The 22,210-nt window shown below is 41.5% G+C and overlaps 1 protein-coding gene across 6 annotated transcripts in view; it reads right to left on the minus strand.

The window, feature by feature from the left end:
• LOC125989407 (IQ motif and SEC7 domain-containing protein 1) overlaps positions 1-22,210 on the minus strand; it is a 73,568-nt gene that overhangs the window by 35,124 nt on the left and 16,234 nt on the right. For 3 of the 6 annotated variants that reach the window (XM_049755756.2, XM_049755755.2, XM_049755765.2), the window contains one exon: positions 18,761-18,868. The exons of 1 other annotated variant lie outside the window; for it this stretch is intronic. In XM_049755756.2, coding sequence (XP_049611713.1) covers positions 18,761-18,868 — 108 coding nt within the window. Of the gene's footprint in view, positions 1-5,990; positions 6,907-18,760; positions 18,869-19,652; positions 19,814-22,210 lie in introns of those variants that run through there. 2 more of the 6 variants (XM_049755758.2, XM_049755759.2) reach the window with 2 other exon arrangements.

Below are 22,210 nucleotides of genomic sequence, written 5' to 3' on the forward strand. Positions count from 1 at the left end.
GAAGGTATGATAAAATAAAATCAGTCCAGTTTTATGTTGTGCTAATCAATAAAAGCCTAAAATGTACCACAAATCTAACGGCCATAAAAAAAGCTTTGGCCCTGCAGTCATTGTAATAAATGAGCGGTTTGACAGACTCGTATTGTCTCAATGCTACGGCTGCAGCATTAAACTGCAGCACTCTGACATGGCTGATATTGAGCATTGCAGCGCCTCCCCGGGATTGACCCAGTCAATCACTGATAAACTGCCCTAAAGCATCTCGCCATGACCTTCCCCGAGTGATGTGCACTCCATAAACACTTTAGTAGAAAATGGCCAGCTGCAAAGAATCATCTTGCCATTGCGAGGTCTCAAGGAGTACTCAGGTTGTGCACTGCCAATTTGATAAGGCAACGAGGGTCGGCGAAAAGCATGGGAATGTTTATGGCATAGCAAGGAGATTATAACGGGATTCAACGTGACTACTCATATTAATTAACTACAAGGCTTGCTGAATCAGTTTGCAAAAGAACAAATGAGAGCGAAACAACCATTTATCAATACATAGAGACACATGTACAATACAGTAATCCCTCGTTTATCGCGGATAATTGGTTCCAAAACCACCCCGTGATAAGTGAAATCCGCAAAGTAGGTCACCCTCTAATCTGTTCATTTTTTGTGTGTCAATAAATGTATATGAAACTTTAATTTAAATGCACGTTATTATTAGAACATTAAATAATAGTTTCAAAGAATGTAAATAATACATTAATAGTATAAATAGCATACAGTATGAATATTGAAAATATGAATATTATACGTGTGTGTGTGTGCGTGTGCACGTGTGTGTGTAACATATGTAGATGTGATGTTCTGTTGTTAACCTTGGTTAAACAGGGACTTCTAGTGGTCACAAGTTACCATAGCAGCGCTATGCACATTTTGTAGATGTAGCTAAGGTATATGTACTGTAAATATGATTTTAGGACTCTTTTATTATTATAATTTTTTTATAACAAGGTACAATACTGTAAATATGTTTTCAGAAGTCTTTTATTATAATAACTTATTTTATAACAAAGTACAACACTGCAAATATGTTTTTAGAACTCTTATAACTGGAAAAAATCCGCGATGCAGTGAAGCCGCGATAAACGAACCGCAAAGTAGCTCAGAAAATTTTGCTCCTAGGATCATTGGGTCACACAAATCCCCCCACAACAATAACGTTAAAGCTCATGGAGGTGACACACATACACACAGAGAGAGAATAAACCATTTTACGCATGAACTTATTATTGAGCCCGGGTGAAGCACACATCTGAAAGAATGCCATGGAAAAGTGCTTCCCCTAGTGGCGTATTGGGATATCGTCTACACCCAGCCAGGACAGGATGGGTTAATTCGGCAGAATGAAACCTTTTTTGTTTTACACGTCACATTCCCGTTTGTTTAAAAAAATATTAATAATAATCATTCACAGTATATATACAACATAAGGATTTTGTTTGGTGATTCAGTCAAATATCTCAAGTATTTGCATGTTTTCCCATTTATAACTATAGTATAGGATTGCCAGCTAAATTAAGATGTGTGGAGTAGTATGCAATTTATACTAGTGGGTAGATCATAAAATTTTATGTCCTTCCAGAGAGGAGCAGTGGGAAGATAATCCTGCACGGAAGGTAGTGCTCCATTTTACATACTAACACGTCACCCACATGGTCGAGTACAGCTGTTTAGCCGCCAGCTTGAGAGCAGGCACGCAGAAGGTGGGTGAAGGGAGGGTGGGGGGAGACAAACTGGCAAAGATGGTGGGTGGAATAAGGATGCAGAGGTGAATTATATCTAGAATAAACTTTAGGCTTTGTATAAAATCAAAACCGCATGCAAGCTGAGTTGAAAGTATAAAGCGGATAATAACATTTCTCTGGCTGGGTTAAGGTGGGCACTATGTCGTGAAGTATTTTCTTTTATTTAGGGCTGAGCAATACAACTGAGGGAGAGTGACGTGATCCCCGTCAAGGACCGTCGGTAACACGGAGCTTTATCAACACATCACTATCTTTTTCTTCACGTCGCAGTTCTGCTGTGAAATAAATTCAGCACGCGCAGACAGAACTGCCAGTACAAAAAATTATGCAACCATCATACGTAGACGATAACTTGTGTCGTCGTACTGCATGTGAGACGACATCCGTGCAGATAAACATATCTGAGTCTTCTGCCAGAGGAACAGAATGTTCTGGAGGTGCATCTGTTTCTGATGCTCTCCTCTGTGGATCTGCTGTTGGCAAAGGCAGCGCCTTATTATGGTCTGTTTCAAGCCTCTGATGCATCAGCACTAGCAGGTCCCCCGAGGAAACTTTAACTCACTGAGACGTGCACCCGTGAGTGCAGCAGCAGCACATCCAGCCGGCTTGATCGTCTTTGAACATGACTTAAAAACTCGGTGGCTGACACTCGGCAAAACACAGCAAATATCTAGCTGTTGATGTAAAAAATATGAACAAAAAAAATACAATTGATTCTTGAAGCAAATATGAAGCTTCATTTTCCTATTACTACAAAAGAAAAATAATAATGTCCCGTTAGTATGGAGGACAAAGCACACCTTGCTGGATTGAGTGACGCTAGCTTTACATCGCAACAGAAAGCCTCCAGGGCCCTCTGTGATCCTCTCTAACCTGCTTACTGAGGGCAGCACAATGGCCCGGTGGGATGGGAAGGATTACGTCCTCGCAACCCTCAATACGATGAGCGGTATAGAGAAAACACAAAAGTTCCACAGTTTTTTTGGGGTTTTTTTTTCTGTTTGAGCTTTTCAGGTTAAATACTGGCGGTTTAATGGCTGCTATTTTTTCAAAGTACATAAAAACAAATTAGCTCTGAGTAATAATAGTAAAAAGGAGTGTTAAATTCTAGTGATTGGGATTAATTGATCCATTGTCGAAACTAAAAAGATCGCAATTAATGAAGATGCAAAGCCATCAACGTACTGTAGATCACCCTTGAAGCCTTCAATCCACCTTTCCGAGCAATCAAAAGGAGATTAAAATGTGCAAAGAAATTAAGCAGCTAATTGGTGACAAAACAAAAAAAACAACAGATTTTACATTTACATTTCAGTGACATTAACAACTTGATTTTAAAACACTGCTCACGACATTCAAATCCAGGGTGACTAATTCCACATCCTCACATTCTTTCATCAATATAAATTCATAGACCAAACCTGTAATTTCTACACTTAATAATAATATTGTCAACTGCAATGTCAGCTGTCGTAACGTTTGGCAGCAAACTGTCACAGCAATTGCCAGACGAGCGGGGGGCGGGACTCCAAGGGTTAGATGATGACAGGACTACACGTACACACAGTATGTTTCTGTGCTTGGGCAAATGAGTCACTAAATTCCATCTCTGCAGCATTTTGCACACATCCACTGATGCCATGTGTGCTGACAGCCGGCTCTGTGCCAGCCCATGTGCCAACAATGTAGACATTGCACTAAAGCGCTGTGGAGGTTTGCTCGCAGCGAATATGCTCAGTGCGTCCTCTGTAAAGACTCCGAAAAGGCGAATGTTCTGTCAGCTGTGGTGACGCACTCGCTATTTCATCAGCGCTGGCGTCATTGGAGCAGGAGTAGCGCATTAAGATGTTCTCAGCTAATCACGAGAAATGGGAATTCCTGTTGGAGCAGCTTCATGACATGAAGACAACCTAAGAATGTCAATGAAGCTCAGTTGGCACAGTGAGGACCAAAAGTAATGTCCCTTTGAAGCTAGCAATCAGCACGCCAAGATTGAACCTCCTTGACGGCAATGTCACAGTCATGACAGTCGACTCGTCATGCTGTTATTCCAAATGCTAAGCTTTGCCCTTCTTGAGGCTCCGAAATTTACAGGGAAATCAAACCAAGCCAACTTTGCAACACAATCCCAACACATTTAGCTAAATGACCTTCAAATAAGATGTTCAAAATCATGTTGATGGAGGGCCATATAATGTGAAGGAACATGACTGGTGGGCCAGCAAGGGCACTCTAATATTCTGTTAACTGGAACTCCAGGAGCAAATATGTCATAAAATTAATTTCAGTCAGTTCCTTAACATAAAAAAATAAATGCACATTTGCAATTTGCGCTGACCAACATGGTTTAAAAGACCAAAACACTTAACAGTATTCCTCAAGTCGGTTTGATTATCACCAAGCTATGGCCTCATAATTTGATATAAGTTCCATCCCATCTATTTTAAAAATATCCAAACTGATTGGTGTAGGTGTCATTATTTTGTACACCCCAACTTGCACACCCAGTATCCATTTGCAACAAAACAAATCCGACACATTGGCGTTGCTAAATATACTCGCAGGGCATCATATTTTCACCCTAACGAAACATCTGCCTCCCTTAAGGATGGACCAGTGAAGCATGCTAAAAAGCAGACAGCCTTCAACTAAGCCCCAAACTTCTGCTCTTCGCCTCCCAGCGTTGCAGGCTCACCATTAGAATTTCACAGGAGCAGGCTAGCAAACATGAAAGGCCATTTAGAAAAGACCGGACTCCTCTTATGTTGCTCATTATAGAAGGACTGCGAAGCCTGTTTGACTGGAAGCGAAACCAACACATTAGCAGCATATGTCGCTTGCCCTTTAACAAAAGGAGATATTATACAAAGTCGTGAATTTGAACATTGCTGTACTCTGCCTGGACATGTTACTCTTAGAAGCTGGGATCAATCCAACCAAGAACATTTCAGAGAGCGCTGACCTCCACCAGGGTCAGAGTCGTTTCCGAGTTATGCTAATAACAAACGTATCCGACTGTAGGAGAAAATGCAAACTTGTTCTGTCATGCTTTGATGAAGTATATATTCGCATGCAATGAAAGTCTAATGACCGAGACAGAGGGAACTTGACGGCATGCATGGAAACACGGGAGCAAACGACATTAACTGTGAAGGACTCAGTGGAGAGCCGCGAAGGTCTCATTTTCATTTAGATGACTAATTGACATATATATGCTATTAATTGTAGATTGTGACATGGAAGGGTGATGTAGCACCACAGGATTCACAAGCTAGTCAGTATGAGTGTAAACATGAGGCTAATATGAACAGTTCGTGGAAGCCGAACGTGGCTTGCTGGGGTAAGCAGGGACAAATGTTTGCTTTTGTGACAGCATAAAAGTGGTTTGGAAGATGAATGGATGAATTTGAAATCTGGACTCGTCAGACCACAGCACACTTTGTTACCCTATCTTCGAGGAGCCTGGGCCCGGAGAAGCTGGCGGCGTTTTGAGGTTTTAATTTGCATTTGATATACAGACAGTTGTCCACAATGGTGTTGGTTTTTACAGTCTGAGGGATCAAAGGTCATGGGCATTCAACGTTGCTTTTATCGCATCATATTATGGACCATAGATGATTCAAATCCAAATACTTTGCCATTTTAGGTCACGGAAGATTGTTCACAAACTATTTGCTCACACAGCGTTGACAGTGGTGAAGCTCACTACACTGAATCGAATCAATTCACTTATTAATACTTACTGTATTGTATGCTACATGTAATGAATCATCAATTGTCCTCGGGCCATGAGCTGATCATGGTAGCGATGCAACACACACACAAATAGGTGCAAAGGAGCATCCACCGATAAATGACTAAATTTCCGCAGCAACCCGACACTCCAGCAACAATCGCCTTCATACTCTCATCACAGCTGTCACGCTAACAAAAAATATGAATGTCACCACGTGCGCCATCTATTATTCGTCAATCTTTCCTTCTCGCTTACGTTCCACCTCACTGCCCCTCCCTGGTAAAAGCAACATTGTTTACCAAGCACGAAGAGGGAACACGAGAGGACAGGAGGAGGTCTGGACACCATACGTGACTCAGCACAGACACTACACACAAATGACGGCTTCCGTCTCAACCGGCCCTGCTGGTGTCTCCATGAATGAGCGGCACACCACGCCTGAATACGCTACTCACATGTCATACAGCCGGTACCCGATGGCGGAGCCCGGTCTGCTGGGGTGGGCTGCGGGGTCTCTCATTCGCCGGGGATCCGTGCTGCTCACCACGGCTCGCCACACGCTCGGTTTGTCCATCCTGCCTGTGTACTGGTCAATGGGACTCAACTGCGGGACGGCGTGCGCACACGGGGGCTCACTCACGTTCGCTCTCCCTCGCTCGTCCGGTCACAAACACAGACTGCCAGGGAGATGGGTGTGTGATGTAACGAGGAGCATCCAAGAAGCTGTCTGGGGGTGGGGGAGAGGTGTGCGGGGTAGGGATCTAGTGATGCTGGCGTAGGAGGAGTGTGTTGTGGACTGTCATGGTCCTGATGATGTTGGATGTCCCCGGGGTGGTGGTGGGTTGGGGTAGGTGGGGGGGGCAACTTCTTGCAAAGCTGCGGGCCAACTACAGGAAGATGCGTTGCCTCTGCACGCATCAGCGTAACGCCCCTCTCCACCCTCTCCCATCCTCTCAGTAGTACAGTCCTCTTCAAGGCCACGGGATTGGTTCCTCGGTCTCCATAGAAACAGGAGGATGTGTCAGAGGTAGGGCTCATTATCATGCCTTCTCTCCGCTCACCATCCCATTTTGTTTTCACTTCTCGCTCTGTTCTCCTTTCCCTTTTGCCATTTCTCGTCTCCCCGCAGACTGCACCCGCCCCTCCTCATCTATTTCAGCTCTCAAATTGATGCACTTTCTCTGTAGTGTCATTCAAAACAGACAAGGCTGTGTAAACCATTCAGGACAGACGTGAGGAAGCTCCATTGATACGGTTCATGATACATAATTAAAAAAAATGATAACTTGTGGGGGAAAAAAAGCAAGTTAACAGCTCATGGAAATTTTGAATTTAGCTAAGGCAACATAACAGAGATGTATCTCGTACAAGGTATAACAACACTAGAAGTTCAAAAATGTCAATATTTAAATGGTAGTTTTGACACCAGTAGGCTGGCAAACATCTTCATAGGAGCAGTTCCACGTACACACACATGCAGTCTGAGCAGGATGCACGTGTTCTGCTTTGTCAGTGTTGTCGAGTATTAAAACCAAGACGACTCGTGTTGTCAGACCGTCGCTGTTTCCTCAATGAACCTGTGTAGAGGCTAATTGTACACGTATGTCACCGCAGCGCAATTACGCCGCTTGCACTCCTTCTAATTATCAAGCAAGAGTGTTGATCCCTCCAGCTCTGACATGCTCTGATGAGCTGCGCGTGCACATCTCAACGCACATCTGCATGCAAGTGCTGTTTGAATAGATTTCAGAGCCGTTTGAGACCAACAATGAATGCATCAACACACCTTGGATAACACTATTAAACAAAAGACATCTCTGAGCTATTTGTCGGGAGATTACGTTGAAACTATCTGTGCACTTAAAGTCACTATGGCGCCCGGTGTAAAAAATAGGCAGGGGATGAAATATTGACGTTGTGATGCATCACATTGTTTTTTTTTTCTCGCAGCATCAATATAACATTGTTGTTGCTCGGGATGAACAAAGGGTTACAAGAATGGAGCAAACGATACTTGGATTCCAAGTTGTCATTTTGCTCAACTGAATTGAAATGAGAAAATCAAAGTATGACTTTGTTATGTAATTTTTATGCTTTACGATTTACGAATCAATGATCAGTGAGTAAAAAAAACAACAAATTTATTCACATTCATTGTCTATTCTATATTCATTACCTCCTCTGTCTCGGGTTTTAGATACATTGCCACAAGGCTGAAAGGTTAGAAATTGTTTTACTGTTAGGTGAACTAAAAAAAAAATGACAAAGGAGGCGTTTCCATTATGGAATCCGTAAAGTCACACTGTTGTTTCTGACCTGGATATTCCTATTGGCCTCAAGGGCGGGGTAAAATGTCAAGTACCAGTGTCAGTGCAATTACGAGTGTCAATGCAAGCCTGATACAAATCCAATTATCTCACACAATGTATGAGCCCCCAAACGAATATTTCTACTTCTTGGTAGCAGCTTGTACACGTGCACAGAATAATCTTCAGTGAAATATTGCCTCTTATTTTATTTGATGCTTTTTTGTTTATTATTCCAATTATTTCGCAAATGTTTATGGCAATTGTATTATTTTTTGTTGTCTATGTGCAAAGAAACAAATGATAAAAATTAATACAAACCAATTCTGTCAATTGTGGAGAATTGATGATCCTCCGGAAGCAATGGAGGGTAAAGTAAAGTTCAATAATTAGTTTGCTTAATTCTATCTCTCACCTAGTTTGCTGTATAAAGTCTTTTACTCGTATCTTTGATTAAAAAAAAAATGGAAAAACGTTTTGATAAATGTAATTGGTGAAGTAAATTTTGCCAAATGCTTAAATGCAGTTTTTTGGTATTGTCACTTGTCATGTCAGTTAAACGTTGCATGTTGCTGTCCAGCCAGCAAGGCCGTGTCGTAGTCTGTAGGTGGGGAGGGGCCCACACACGACACCGTGAGCTCAATGAGTTAGCAGTCGGAGCACACACACAGGAGCGGGGAGCGAAAACGCTGTTTCAAATCGACAAAGAGCCGTAGATTCACGCTTTAACGGAAACACATTTCAACACAAGAGTTCAAGCTCCGAGGCATCCGCAGGCGTGCACACAAGTACAGAATACACTTGCAGGGTTGAATTCATCATCTCATCCAGGTACTTTGGCCTTATGTGTTCCCTCCTCACTCACCATATGCTCGCGGCCGCATAAGATATGAGCCGTCACATCTGTTTGTGCAGCATCAAATACACTGAGTCTCAACGAGTGTATGTACCACACGCGAGAAATACATAGGCACTTGCGCAGACCGCTAAACTGCAAAATATTTCGCTTCCAACATCTGTTTCATTGAAATTTGGCTCAAGAAGGTATTATTAAAGAAGTCCACATGGGCAGTCTCGCCAGCTGAAATGTTGTAGGTCTGACCTTTGCCTCCAATTCAGTCTTGTCACAACATGCTGCTTACGCTGAGTGAGACGACAATGTAAAAAGTACTTTGAGTCGCCTGAAGGTTAAAAAGCAATGTGAAAAGTAATAGCAGTTAATATATTATTTACACATTGTTTTCTAGTTCAGTGGTGTGTATGTTTTGGAATCAAGAGAAACGCAGCAGGCATTTTTTTTAGGAGGATGGAATTGAAAAATAACCATCGGGAACTACAAGTAAACTGCAATGGCAAAATGAAAAAAAAAACATAACAACATAATAATATAATAATAATATTTATTATTATTATTAATATTAATATTAACAACAACATCAATACTACCACTACTACTACTACTACTACTACTACTACTAATAATAATAATAATAAATTAATTTTTTTAAAATAAAACGGCTGCCTGCTGCACCTGTGTGTTCTTACTGATCTTATGAAAGGAAAAAGTCAACATTTTACAAAATAAAACTTCGAATCAAAAGGCGCAGAGGGAAAATAAAGCTTACGTTTTCTGCCCCTTTTTACAACAAATAATTTCACCTATCACAGTATCATAGTTAAATATAGTTTACTTGACTGTTTGCATGTTTGTGAGTCGTTCAATAACTTCACACTGCTACTTTCCATCATTTTGGCTCTAAATCTTTGCATTTGAACTATTTTGGTGCATTTCCGATTGTAGTTGCATTGTATGTTTTCAAACTTGATTTGAATATTTTTAGGTAAGATATTTTTGTTAGCCTACAGCATTTGTTTTTTAACATATATTGAATTATGGGGTTTCACTAGCTTATATTTTATAAAGACATTAGAGGGCTCTCTATCGCAACTACATGGTCGGTCAAGCACGTATATATCGAACAATCAATATGATATAAAATGTTAACAGCGGATATTTGTTGAACATATATTTTATTTTATGCAATACTACTGTAGCTTTCGCTAGGGACTTTCAGGTAATATATTCGTCAATCATGATAGCTAAAGATGGCGTTTGTTACCCTTTGAATTTCAATCCCGTCTAATTTCAAAGATACATTATTCTTAATTCCATTTTTTTGAGTTTACTACTGAAATACTACAAATTCATGAATGCTTTTAAAACTCATTCATAATGAGGGAAAAGGATCTTAGCGTTACAGTAGTTTGCATAATTTTTGTGCAGCTGGCGTTATATAACTTCCCACTCAGTGCATTGTTTACAGTTCATCGCCCTGTGATTGACTGCAGGCCAGTGCGTGATATATTCTACATTTTGCCCAAAGTCACCAAGAACAGTGAGTGACCCTGAACAGGATGTTATACAAAAGTGGCAGCCAGACTCCTTTGAATTGATTTAACACATCTGATTGGCCCCAAAGAACAAGCTCTGTACAATCTGACACCTCAAAGCAGAACAACTATGTTTTTTTTTTTCTTGCTTCGGGTCAGGCCGTTCTCCGGAATCGTTCCTATCAAGCCGAGACAAGACACGCTGCGCTGTTTGGTCTATATGAACAAGACTCCTGCTGGAATAGCCTGACTTGTACATCTCGCCTACTCCCATGCTGCTTTGTAGGGGGGCCTATCTCACCCTCGGGAGACTTGTGCCTAGCGCAGTGATTCCTCAACGGGGTGCCTTGGTTGGAGTCATTATCAGAGGTGGGGCGGAAAATATGACTTCATTTCGATGAAAATGATCTATTCACTGCAAATGTATTGTTTATCGATGTTAGAGAGGCACAATAATGCAACAACTAAATAATGCACAACTTGTGGAATCACAAATTGGAAGAGGGTACAGCCATGTGGTTTCCAGCAATCAATTTTGTGTTCTATTCAACTGGCCCAGATTTCACTCTAATGTGTAAATGTGAGTAAATTGAGACAAGCGCATCATTCTTGCAGTTTTTATACTTTTTATCAAGTCAAGTCAAATCTATTTATACAGCCCTTACTTAATCACACAAAAGTCGCAAAGGTCTTTTTCACATTGCTGGGATTATTTTTAATTGAATGTTGTGCTGTGAGATTCCACAAGGTGGCAGTGCATCCCCTCTGCAGAGTTATTGTTTGGGAACGTGATCGTCACTTTCAGTTTGCAGACTGTAAATTAACGTGATCACGACTAAGTTCCCCCATTTTTTTTTATTTTTTTTTTTTATTGTTACTACAACTGCTCTCCGTAGATACAAAGACTAATGGTCCTGGTACATTTGTCCAAAATACTGATTTGCAAAAACTTTTGAGTTAACGTGTAAAATAGTAAACCTCCATTGAGATTAAATGCGACAACAGTCTTTGTGTTGTTTTTTCTTTTTTTATAAAAATGTTATGCTGCAACTTTGAACCTTGATGCATAGAGGGCACAGCGCGAAGGCTTCTACTGTTCTCGATTTGGCCTCGAGCCGTGGAACATGAGAAAAAAGACGAGACATTCAAAGAGGCCCAAACAAAGAGCTGTCTCATAGCTACTAACTGTCACATAGCGAAAGAACCATATCTTGGCCCACACTGAGACTTGATTGCAGAAGATAAGACTTTTTGGTGAAGAGAAGCCAACACACACAATTCATTCACTCCTACACACACACACACACACACACACATGCATACATGCAAGCCCACTTGCACGCTCTCTCACAGGCTGTAGTTGTATTAGTAGTCTTCCACATCAAGTAAGCACCAATCTAGCATTATTGTCATATTTCCACTGGTCGCAATTTTCAAAGGATTGGAAACGCCCAGGTATCGGAATAAAAACAATCTGACAAGGTTCTGTTCTGCCAGTCACAAATGTCAACAGGGTTTCTGATGACAACATCCTCGCAAGGTTTAAAGGAACTCTGAGAATAAGGCTGGAAGACAACATTGGCACAAAGGCCTTCTGAGTGTGTATCATTTGTCATTATGGTTGCCACTTTTCAACAGATTACCTGTGATCGCTTACACTGTCACACCATCGCCTTCCTCTTGTTAGCACACTCATTAAGGGATAATGTAAAGTGGATTAACACTATTTTACTTTCTTCTATTAAGTGCCACTCTGGCATTGAAGGCGGGCAGGGCTCGGGGTGGGGGAGGATCAGGGCATTCAAGTGAAACAGCAGCCTGAGAGTGGTGGACAGCTGGGCAGATAAACTTTGCACTCAACATTGAAATGCACAAGCCATTATGAAACTCTAATAATAATAATAAAAAAAAAAAACCTAGTAAAAAAACCCCAACAGATTAAAACATGAAAATGTCAAAAGCAAGAATAGTGTCTTCATTAGTTTAAAACATGCTGATGGTACACAGTACAGAAGAATAGTGGATGTTGAATGAACTGTTTGCCTCCTGGGACACCTTAGAGGGGCTAAACTTTCCCATGAACCCCCCCCCCCCCCCCCCCCCCCCCCACCCTCTCCCAACACACACACACAAGTGGATTAAACCCGCGCTATTGTCTGGTTAATATCTCACCGGCCAAAATCCCCTACTTGAGTGGTATAAATCAGCTGAGAACAAGCTATCATACTCCCCAGTTATTTTGTCTTCGTAGAGAAATGTGCACTAAGTCCTTGCTCCATCACCTCTGAGCTCGCCGAAAAGCAGCCCCTCATCACCCCCCTGGCTTGATCTGCGAACTGATGCGGAGCTGCGGAATTGCAAATGCACCCTATCAGACAGGGAGTTAAGACTTGAAGAGCTCCGAGGCCTGTTCGCCTGATATTACTGGGGCAGGGAGTTGATGAAAGGATAAGCTATGCGCGAGTCACACTGTATCGCTAATCTCTAGCTATATCTAATTTACTCGGCAAAGTGTCATCGCATAACGGAGTGAAAGCAAAACGCAGGTCGAGAGAGAAAGGACATGTTTCCCAAGGATGGCTGGGCAGAGCTTGTAACAAGCTCAAGGTTCACACTAATGTCACACATGATTTTGTGTGGAAATGTAACACCTGTGCTCTGCCGCCAGGCATTACGTGACTTACATAACTGCTGGAGGGAGGAATTTACCAAAGGTAGCTATATTGCAAGTGCCCAACTGCCACAGAAACAAGCATCAACCTGGGCCTTGGCATGAGTGCAAATACAAGATTGGGGAATGGACTAACCCTAACCCTAACCCTTGACCGCATCATACATCATGCAAGATTCCCTTGACTGATGTGCTCTTGTAAGCTTGTTCATTGCAATCAAAAATCTCTCTGTCTTACTCTCTCACACACACACACACACACACACACACACACACACACACACACGCACACACACACACACACACACACACACGCACACACACACACACGCGCACGCACGCAATTAGGGTTACTTGAGACCACATTTTTCCAGTGAGAGTACTTTTGAGTACTTACCGAAACCAAGTAACTGGATACACTTAAAATGGTGACAGGTATGTGCTAACTCCAATTTAACATTCAAATTTGAATGGTTAATTCTGAATACAGCTACTTAAGTAGGGGGGTGTACACTTATACAACCACATTATGTCAGTTGTTTATGTTTGCTTTGTCTCTTTAATATATTTTTTTTCGAGTGAGATGCACAGGTTAAAGGTAACATTAATTATGGCTTGAGTTTGTGAATAATTTGATATTTATTTTTTATTATATCCGTCCATCCATCCATCCGCTCTCCTGCACAGCACAACAGTCTAGCCACAACACGTCTGAGAGCAGAGAGCATCAGCACGTTAGCATCCGCTATGATTGAAACATGGCATATAAGTCGCTGGCGTCCTGACCACCCCCCCTCACAGTTCTTCTCACGAGCACAACAAATACATTGGTCAACAGCATTACGAGATGAAAAACTAGAAAATACGATGACATTTATATCCGCGGCTGCGGCTGTGCACACCTCACACACCGATATGAAATCAAAACGCGACGGCCTCGGCTTTCTGCAACATGAACGCAAATGTCTGGGACTGAGAGTGTGATCTCTATTATTTTGGCGAAAATGATGTACTCTGAACTTAACATTTTGCTTTTCAAAGGCAATTACAATAGCAAACAATTTAGGATTGTATTTTTTTTTAATCTTTTATTATTGTTATATCTATTTTGTTTAAGAATTTCTCTGAATGTTCCAAACTTTCATGAGTATCACTCAGTAAGGCAAGGTTGGTTTGTGGTATAATTTGCATTTTTGCCCATTTAGAACCATAAAAAAAGCATCAAACATGATTATCCTGTATTATACAACTTCTTTTTTATAGGTGACTCACAATATTTACCTAAGTGCCCTTTTACAAGCACGATTGTTTCAACCGAGCCATAAAATCTAAACGAATCCAGCAATTATAATAAATGTTTCCCGAGCATCATTATATTGGGACACCTCGAGCCTTCAAAAAGCGATTAGCTGCACCGCAGCATTCCACATGCAAAACAATGGAGTCACAGGAAGAGCAGACAGGAAATATACACACCCCTGCCTTTGTCTCTCGGCCAAAGGTTTAGAAACGCAACTCAGCATAGGGAAGGGAAGGGCACAGAGAGAGAGAGAGAGAGAGAGAGAGAGAGAGAGAGAGCGAGAGCGAGAGCGAGAGAGAGAGAGACACACACACATTCTTGTGTTTTACTAAGCCAAAGCAAGTTCTTATGAGCCACACGACCACTTTTACTCTGGAGTCAAAACTGTGCGTTCCAGCAGGCCCTGTAATTAACTGGGAACAAATGATAAAACACAAGCTGAAAAGACAACTGCAGGCTTTTAACGACACCACACACGCTTTTTTACTGGTCTGTTAAAATGTTTGCAAGTTCCTATCTGGAGGAGTCAAAACATTACAGACAGCAGTAAATTAAAAAGGAAGAATAAAGAATTCTGATTCAAACAAAGCTGAAAGGTCTTTTATCTTTGCCTTTGTGTTTCATCCACACAACAGTGTGTGTTACTACGTGCGGTAACAAACAGTAAACACAAAAAGAGAAAAAACGTATACAACCCAGAAAACATCAAGGCTATGAACTATGACAATATGGTGGAATGTGGAAAGCTGAACACAATACAGTTGACAGTATTATAAAACATGGAAAAAATATCCTGAAATTACATTTCATTTGGTCAAATGGTTGCACAAAATAAAAACGTTTTAAATCCAGAAGTGTTTTTTAAGTGGACTATTAATCTAACAAAAAACGTGTCTGGATTCAGATTTTATTTTGTGCAACCACTCGATGATATATTTGTATTTGTTTAAAAAAATGTCCCCCTTAACATTTTTGATACATTGTTGGATAGAACAACAATGCTCAAGTCATCCCAAACGTGTTCTATTGGGTTGAGGTCAGGACTCTGGAGGCCAATCAAGCTTATGCACCACCATGTGCACTGGTGCATCGTGTTTTGTTGGAAGCGGGAGGGGGGCCAACTCCAAACCACACTCTTCATGCCTTACCACAGCTTCATAGTAAAACTGAATAATTCAAATTTGCATTTCTATAAGATTCCTGGGTCCGCTGAAGATAATCAAAGATTGTGATCCAGTCATTCTCCATAATGAGCATCATAAAGCATGTGAATTATTCACAAGGAGCTCTTTGTTTAGATTCTAAACTAATGGCCAGGCGCAAAATCAGAAACCCGGAACACATAAACAGGGCAGCTCGATATTTGCGGCTTCATGACCTTTTAGTGCTACCACAGGGACTTTCAGGGGTGAATGTAAATTCTTGCTGAGAGATTTACACCCCACCTCACCTTTATCTCTGTCAATCCCATGCTATTTAGTTGTTTATCATGTCACAGGTATTTTTGATTGAGATATCAGACTGAAAACGTTAAATTGGTGTGAAAGAAAAACAAAAGAAGATGCAAGGAGAGCTCTGTGAGAATAAATATAGATCGGGGGGGGATGTTTGGGCATGTTGGAAGGATCATTTTCATTTGTTTCGCAAGATGACAATTTTGGAGTTTCCCGGTCTGAAGGACAAAATGCATTCTAATATCAAGTTAGGGTATTATTAAAAAGAAAAAAAAAAAAAACTTTAAAACATTTCAACCGAGTACCGATATGGAATTATCCATCAAATAAACTGTAGGCTACTACGCATTGGCACTATGCCCGTACTAGATTAACAGGTAATTGTCTTTGACGTTAATCTTGCAGTGCTTTCGGGGCTACCGGCACCGGGTCAACACAATAACCTTAGCTAATAACGTTTCGCCTGCACCGGCATGGTTTTTCTTTCTTTGGAAAAGCTTACGGTTGCGGGATTTATGCGTTTTCTTTGGAAAGCGGTCGTCAAATGCAAAGAAGCCGCTTATTCGTGATGTGCTGCGGTCGGTGGAGATTGCATCAAGCGTGCTGATTGCTTCATGCTCATGGCAGGGAGAAAAGAGGATCAATCTGGACTTTGTTTGACATGTTTAGTTTTAGCTCCCTAGGTGAGGCCATAAATGATGGATCAAATTTTTAGTTTGAAAATAATCCAAACTTTTCGCTTGGTTTAACATCAGCAGAATCGGTGAGCTCACCAATTACGCTGGCAAACTTGGCACCAAAATAATCACACTTGGGTGTAGAAAATGATTCAGCGCGGTGAAGCTACGACGTTGCTCGTGCAGCACAATTGCTCACTAAATGCAACTGCAAGGATACAAGCGAGGCAAAAGGTTGGCCGGGGGGGAAAAAAAAACAGCTAAGTGATACAGCGTGGGAGCACAGACAAGCAAAGAACAGAGGTAAAGATTTAAGTCAGCCCTATGGGAAACGTTATTCGACTATTTCACTTTTGCAGCTGCACCGCAAGCAATGAACGTGATAGGCGGCCCCACGAGATTGCATCAACTCCGAACAGCGCGCCGATGTTGCCGCGTTAAGGCTCTGCTCCATTCTCACGTTTGCAACCAAGACTGTCAGGGCTAAGGTAACAGCAGGGGCCTGTCTGAAATTGATAAACAATGTCTGCAACTATCCTGCATTGACTATAAAAAAAAAAAAAAAAAAGAATCCACAAGCACTTTTCACACTGCCCGTTTCAATTGGCATTGTACTAATTTCTTCAAGGTTGTCTTTCTGTTTAGATAATGTAGAAAGGTAAGACTAAGTTATGTGAGAAACTGCCCACAGACATCCAACTGAAGAAATGCAAACATTCCACATTCAAATACGACACAGGACCTTTGCCACACGTGACGTGAGATTCCATGTATGCGCAATATTGCTGGCATAGCACAAATTGCAAGCTTAGGTTTTTCTCACTCTAAAACTGAAATTTGCACTAGAGAAAAAATACCCATGGGCTGTAGTGATGAAACAGAACATCTGAAATCATAAATGTGGAGGAAAAAAAAAAAAGATAACTGGGCTGGGACTTTGTTCTCTTGGTAATTTGTTCCCCTCTGATGCAAGATTACATAATGTATATTTTTTAGGTCAAGTTTAATATGTGAAGTTTTAATATTTACCAAATTAAATTTATGGGGGCTACTTTGCCATATTGGAGATGGATCATAAGAAACAACTAGCTGATATTTTTTTTCATGATAATTCAGCTGAACAGGGTGGAAATCTAAGAGTAGTATACACAGATTAAAATCCTAAACTTTCCTCCAAAAAGTGAGATATCACATCCAGAATGTGGATTCATGGGAAGTAGATTTTCTTGAAAAGGCCAAAACTAACACAGATGAAACATGTTGAAATGTTGTACTGAGGACAGACAATAAATTAGAAGAAAATAAATGAAAACCACCATTTCCACTGTTATGTATGTATATGAGACTTTAGTACATAAAAAGAAATTATTATTTAAATATAAATTCCAAATGTCTCTTTGAAACATTTTCTTGTAACATAATTTAAAGGTACATCCTCCACCCCGCCCCCTAAAAAGTTAATACTGGAAAAAAAGTTTTTTTACAGGCATTATGGTGTGTTCATGTAAGTGATGCAATCTAGGATAAAATGTTTTCAAAGTCTTTGTTCTTAAAGTCTTTTTCTTTTTTGGTAAGTTTAATGCTTCCATTATGTAATATACAGTTGAATGTTTTGTTGAACGAGTCTCAAAAAAAAAAAAAAATCCGATCAAATGACAATCTAGTAGTCACACATCCTAAACCAGACATGTGCTTGGATTTACTTGAAAACAATCACAAACATTTTACCGAACAGAAGCGAGACGTACGAGTGAGGTACGTGCCACAAATAGCAAGCCACATTGCAAAAACGAACCACCCGTGATCTTACGTGTCAGAAACTTCTGAACGCTGCTGTTTAAAAATAGAACAAGCTCCTATTATACACTGGGATTTATTTGTGGGTTGCACGGCACGGCACGCGAGCCAAAAGTGGGTTATGGATTAGTCGCTGGCTGTTTGATGACGAAGCACGTAGCCTTGGGAGGCGTCTTTGAAAACTATCTCAGCCTTTTGAAGCCCCCCCCCTCCCTAAGTCTGTCCTACTGATGCCGCCTGCGCTTACATCTCAGCACTTGCCGCAAGACACTCTCGCAGCTCGGCTCGGGCTAATGGGCGAGAAGAGCCGAAGGCACATACAGTAGATACGGGCATCATATTTCATTAAGACCAAGCTTAATAGGCTTTGCTTTCTGTACACACAAATAGCGATGCAGCTTTGACTCTGTTGGGTCATAAAAATGCTCAGAACAGCTGGCAACGACACGGATATGACTGCACGGCCAACTGCGGCGTCCTCGCCAGTGACGCAGTGGCCGCAACAAAGGCTGATTAGCCTGAGCATGGGTGGGGGTCACTTTGAAAGGTTAACAAGATAACAGTGGGGGGGGATGCGTTTGTGGCTGTGGGACAATCAAGTGATGATGAAAAGTAAAAGCTTACTGTACCCTAAGGAAGCGGACTTCCACTTGCGACATGGTATGACTCCTCTGCTGCCAACAGACACTAAGCTTCCGGGAGTTTCTGTGACTTGGCCAGGAAGCGAGGAATGTCTCCTGTAGGAGGACAAGTCGCAATAAGTTATGAGAACAAAGTTGCAATAAAGTAATTGAATTGTCAGCAAAGCCCAACAATTGACTCCGCCTCATTCATTCATGCATCATCTGTTTTGCCTTTGTTTATCCTTTATTGTCCTTTAGCACTTTATGTGCTCCAAATAATTATACAAATGTTTTTTTCTATGATTTTCACAAATACTTGTTGCAAGTGACAATTTTTTTTAACACACGAGTTTCTCGAGTGCCGCATCCAGATGAATAGACTAGTCAACAGTTGGAAGGCCGTCACATCCCAATAAGGCTGCAATGTCGAATGGAGGCAGGCAATTCTCACAGAAAGCTGTCACTCACTCTCGCCGACAAAATTAGCGGGAAAAATAATGAAACCCATTCAAGGGAACTCTTGTCCAAAACAAGTTTGTCCTGTATGATAACAAACCATAAATCAAATGTGAGGAGCGCCTTTGATTTGGAATGATGTCCATTGGTTCCACTAGGAGATTAGCCCCAAGTTGCTAGTGAAGTCTAGTAGCTGTGAATATATCCCCTTAATGCCAGCCCATGCAGCATTAGGTTGCAATTTTGAGTCCAAAAGCAAGGAATGCACTGATAAGAAGAGGAGTGAGCCCAGGGTGATTTCTTGTGGACGTAAACAACCAAAACAAAGCTGTCTTCTATGTATTTCACGCATTTGATCGATCACGGCTGCTCCAAGAGCCCAGCGCTCGGGGCTATAAAAGAAGCCGGAAAGTGTCGGGAAGCGAGTAAAAAGCTCTCCTACCCAGGGAAGAGATGCTGGACGATATTTTGTTTGGATATACACAAGCCGGTAAAAAGCTTGACATCTTTTTTTTTTTCTTGTTTGTTCGTACACACTTGCATGCACCTCGTTACAATGACGTTCGCGCCAAAGCTACTTCAGACAACGTGAGAGCTGTACTGGCTGGTCGGCCAATATTAAGGCTACTGAAGTGTTTGATCCAGGGTTGCCATGACAACGACGGACACTTGCTCTCCTTATTACAATCCAGTGCACCAGTAACACGGTTTAGAAGCAGTTTAGGCACGGTTATTACCAGTTGTTGTTTCCTTCTATTAAGTTTAAACGCACACAGAAAATAAAACATAGCAAGAAAAACACTTCGAGGTGCAGCACGACATGGCTTGAATTCAGATTGTATAACCATGACAAGAAGCCTATCCAAAATGAAAGAATAATATTTTGCAAAGGAGCTACCATGTGAAATGACAACTTGAAATCAACTTTAATGTTAGCGTCTGCAGAGTGAATCGATATCTCTGCCTCAAGGGAGGGTTTGTTGCAAACCTGCGCCGATGCACTGCATTATGAATAACAATGAACGTTATGCTGTTGTGAAGTCAACTTAAACTGCTGAGCATACACAAACACACCAGAGCAGCAATCCTCAATTACAACGGCGTTCTTCTTTACATCCTCCAGTCAACACATTATCTCGTGTGTGTGCATGTTTATGCATGTAAAATAAAAATAAAAAAGTGTGCTCTACAACCATATCAAAGTCTTTGTGACGATGGTTTGTGTTTATTGGGTGGGAAGTTTTGTCCTCCCCTGATCATAGCTTGTGACATTTGTCATCTTCTTTCACAGGACACAATGTCCACCGAGACGCTACTGAGCTGTGCCCCCATCAGACACGAGGCAGGCATGTTTCTCTATCTGTCAACACGCAATCACACTCTCACAGCTTGTCTCTAAGGAAAAAGAAATGTCTTCGGATAAACTAAAGCAACATCCTCTGGCACGTTAAAGCAAATTCACACAATCAGCCAGCCATCTTTTCGTTTTCCATCCAGATTGTCCTCATTTTGATTGTGAGTGAGCTCCAGGAGCCCATCATAGCTAATTTTGGGGCAAACCTGGACAGGTCGCCATTTGATCACTTTACTGTGATTATTTCGCCCCCCCGTCCAAGATGTTGCTTTGCTAATCTTCCACAAACCAATGAGCAATCAGCAGAAATGTCTTCAGTGCAGCCCATACTGTAATCATCTCCTATTTGATGAATGCTGCACCGAGGCCCTGAGTAATATCGTCGAGTAAGTATGCCACAGCTGGCGGCATTTGCCATTATTTTGGCATAATGAATTATTAATTTTGGAAATGCCTCCTCTCAGCTACAATGGAGGAGCCTGAAGTAGTTTCCTGCCTCGCAATAATTACTCCGATAGTCAATTTTTTCCTCATTTTCCATGAATGACATTCTGCTGCAAAAATGAGCAACGTAGCAGCAAGTGAGAGGAACCAGTGTGCTCAAAGTCAAATTGCCGCACTTCAAAAATACCAGCTTTTCCAACATGGTGTATTTAGATCTGCGGCAACGGAGGAGGACATTGCTGATCTGCATCTGTCATTGGCAGCGCCCCTCCTCCCAAAATGTTTGTAGCTTTATTTTAGCAATAACATTTGCACTGTACTGAACGTTTTTATACCGCTCGTTCTCACCAGTGTGAACTGGAGCCGATTCCAGCTGACTTTGTGCGAGAGGCGGGGGTAGCACTCTGTTGAAAATGTAACTTAAATTCAATAGAAATGGTTGCATTATGTTCAGGACGACATCACTATGACATCAGCCAAGCCCAGCAGACTGAAACACTCAGTCCTTGTTTATAATCAACAATGATGTTCCAGCACCAATTGGTTCTATTGTTCTTTCTCTCTGCTTCACACTTATATGATGTGTTGTTTTAGCTCTGGATAGCCTCTGTAGAATAATGCCTGATTAGAAGGACTTGAAATCCATTTCAGAGGGTCAACGGGGACTAAGACAAGACACGCAAGAAGGCGCAGTCTGAGAAGATGAGCATTGCTCTCTACGGCAACCGGGAGCGAGTGAGAATAGGGAGGGAGACAACAATGGATAGATATTGACATACCGTATGCACACATCAGTCACGTCTGCTCTCTGTACACATGGCCAGCACATGTACTGCCACTAGATTGTATGTAGGGATGGGCGAGTACCAATACCAGATATCGGTATCATTGCCGATACCACCCTAATTTCACGATATTGGTACTTGCAACTTTGGCCCATACCAGTATCAGTCAAACTTTTTTGGCCATTTTACTATCAGGAACTAGAAATTGGAAGAATAGAAAATTACCATTAATTAATTTAAAATTCATGTCATTTCAAGGAATATTTATAGATTGGGAAATAAATGATATCAGTGGTATCGAAAATTGCTACTCAACGCCAACACGAAACTTTCAGGCTGCGAAGTCTAGGTCGGTTTTCAAATCAGTGGCGCAAAGCTAAATTGTTGACAGTCTGACAAGCTTTATTTGGCGGTTTT

Source organism: Syngnathus scovelli, chromosome 2, assembly GCF_024217435.2.
Source record: "Syngnathus scovelli strain Florida chromosome 2, RoL_Ssco_1.2, whole genome shotgun sequence".
Lineage (NCBI taxonomy): Eukaryota > Metazoa > Chordata > Actinopteri > Syngnathiformes > Syngnathidae > Syngnathus > Syngnathus scovelli.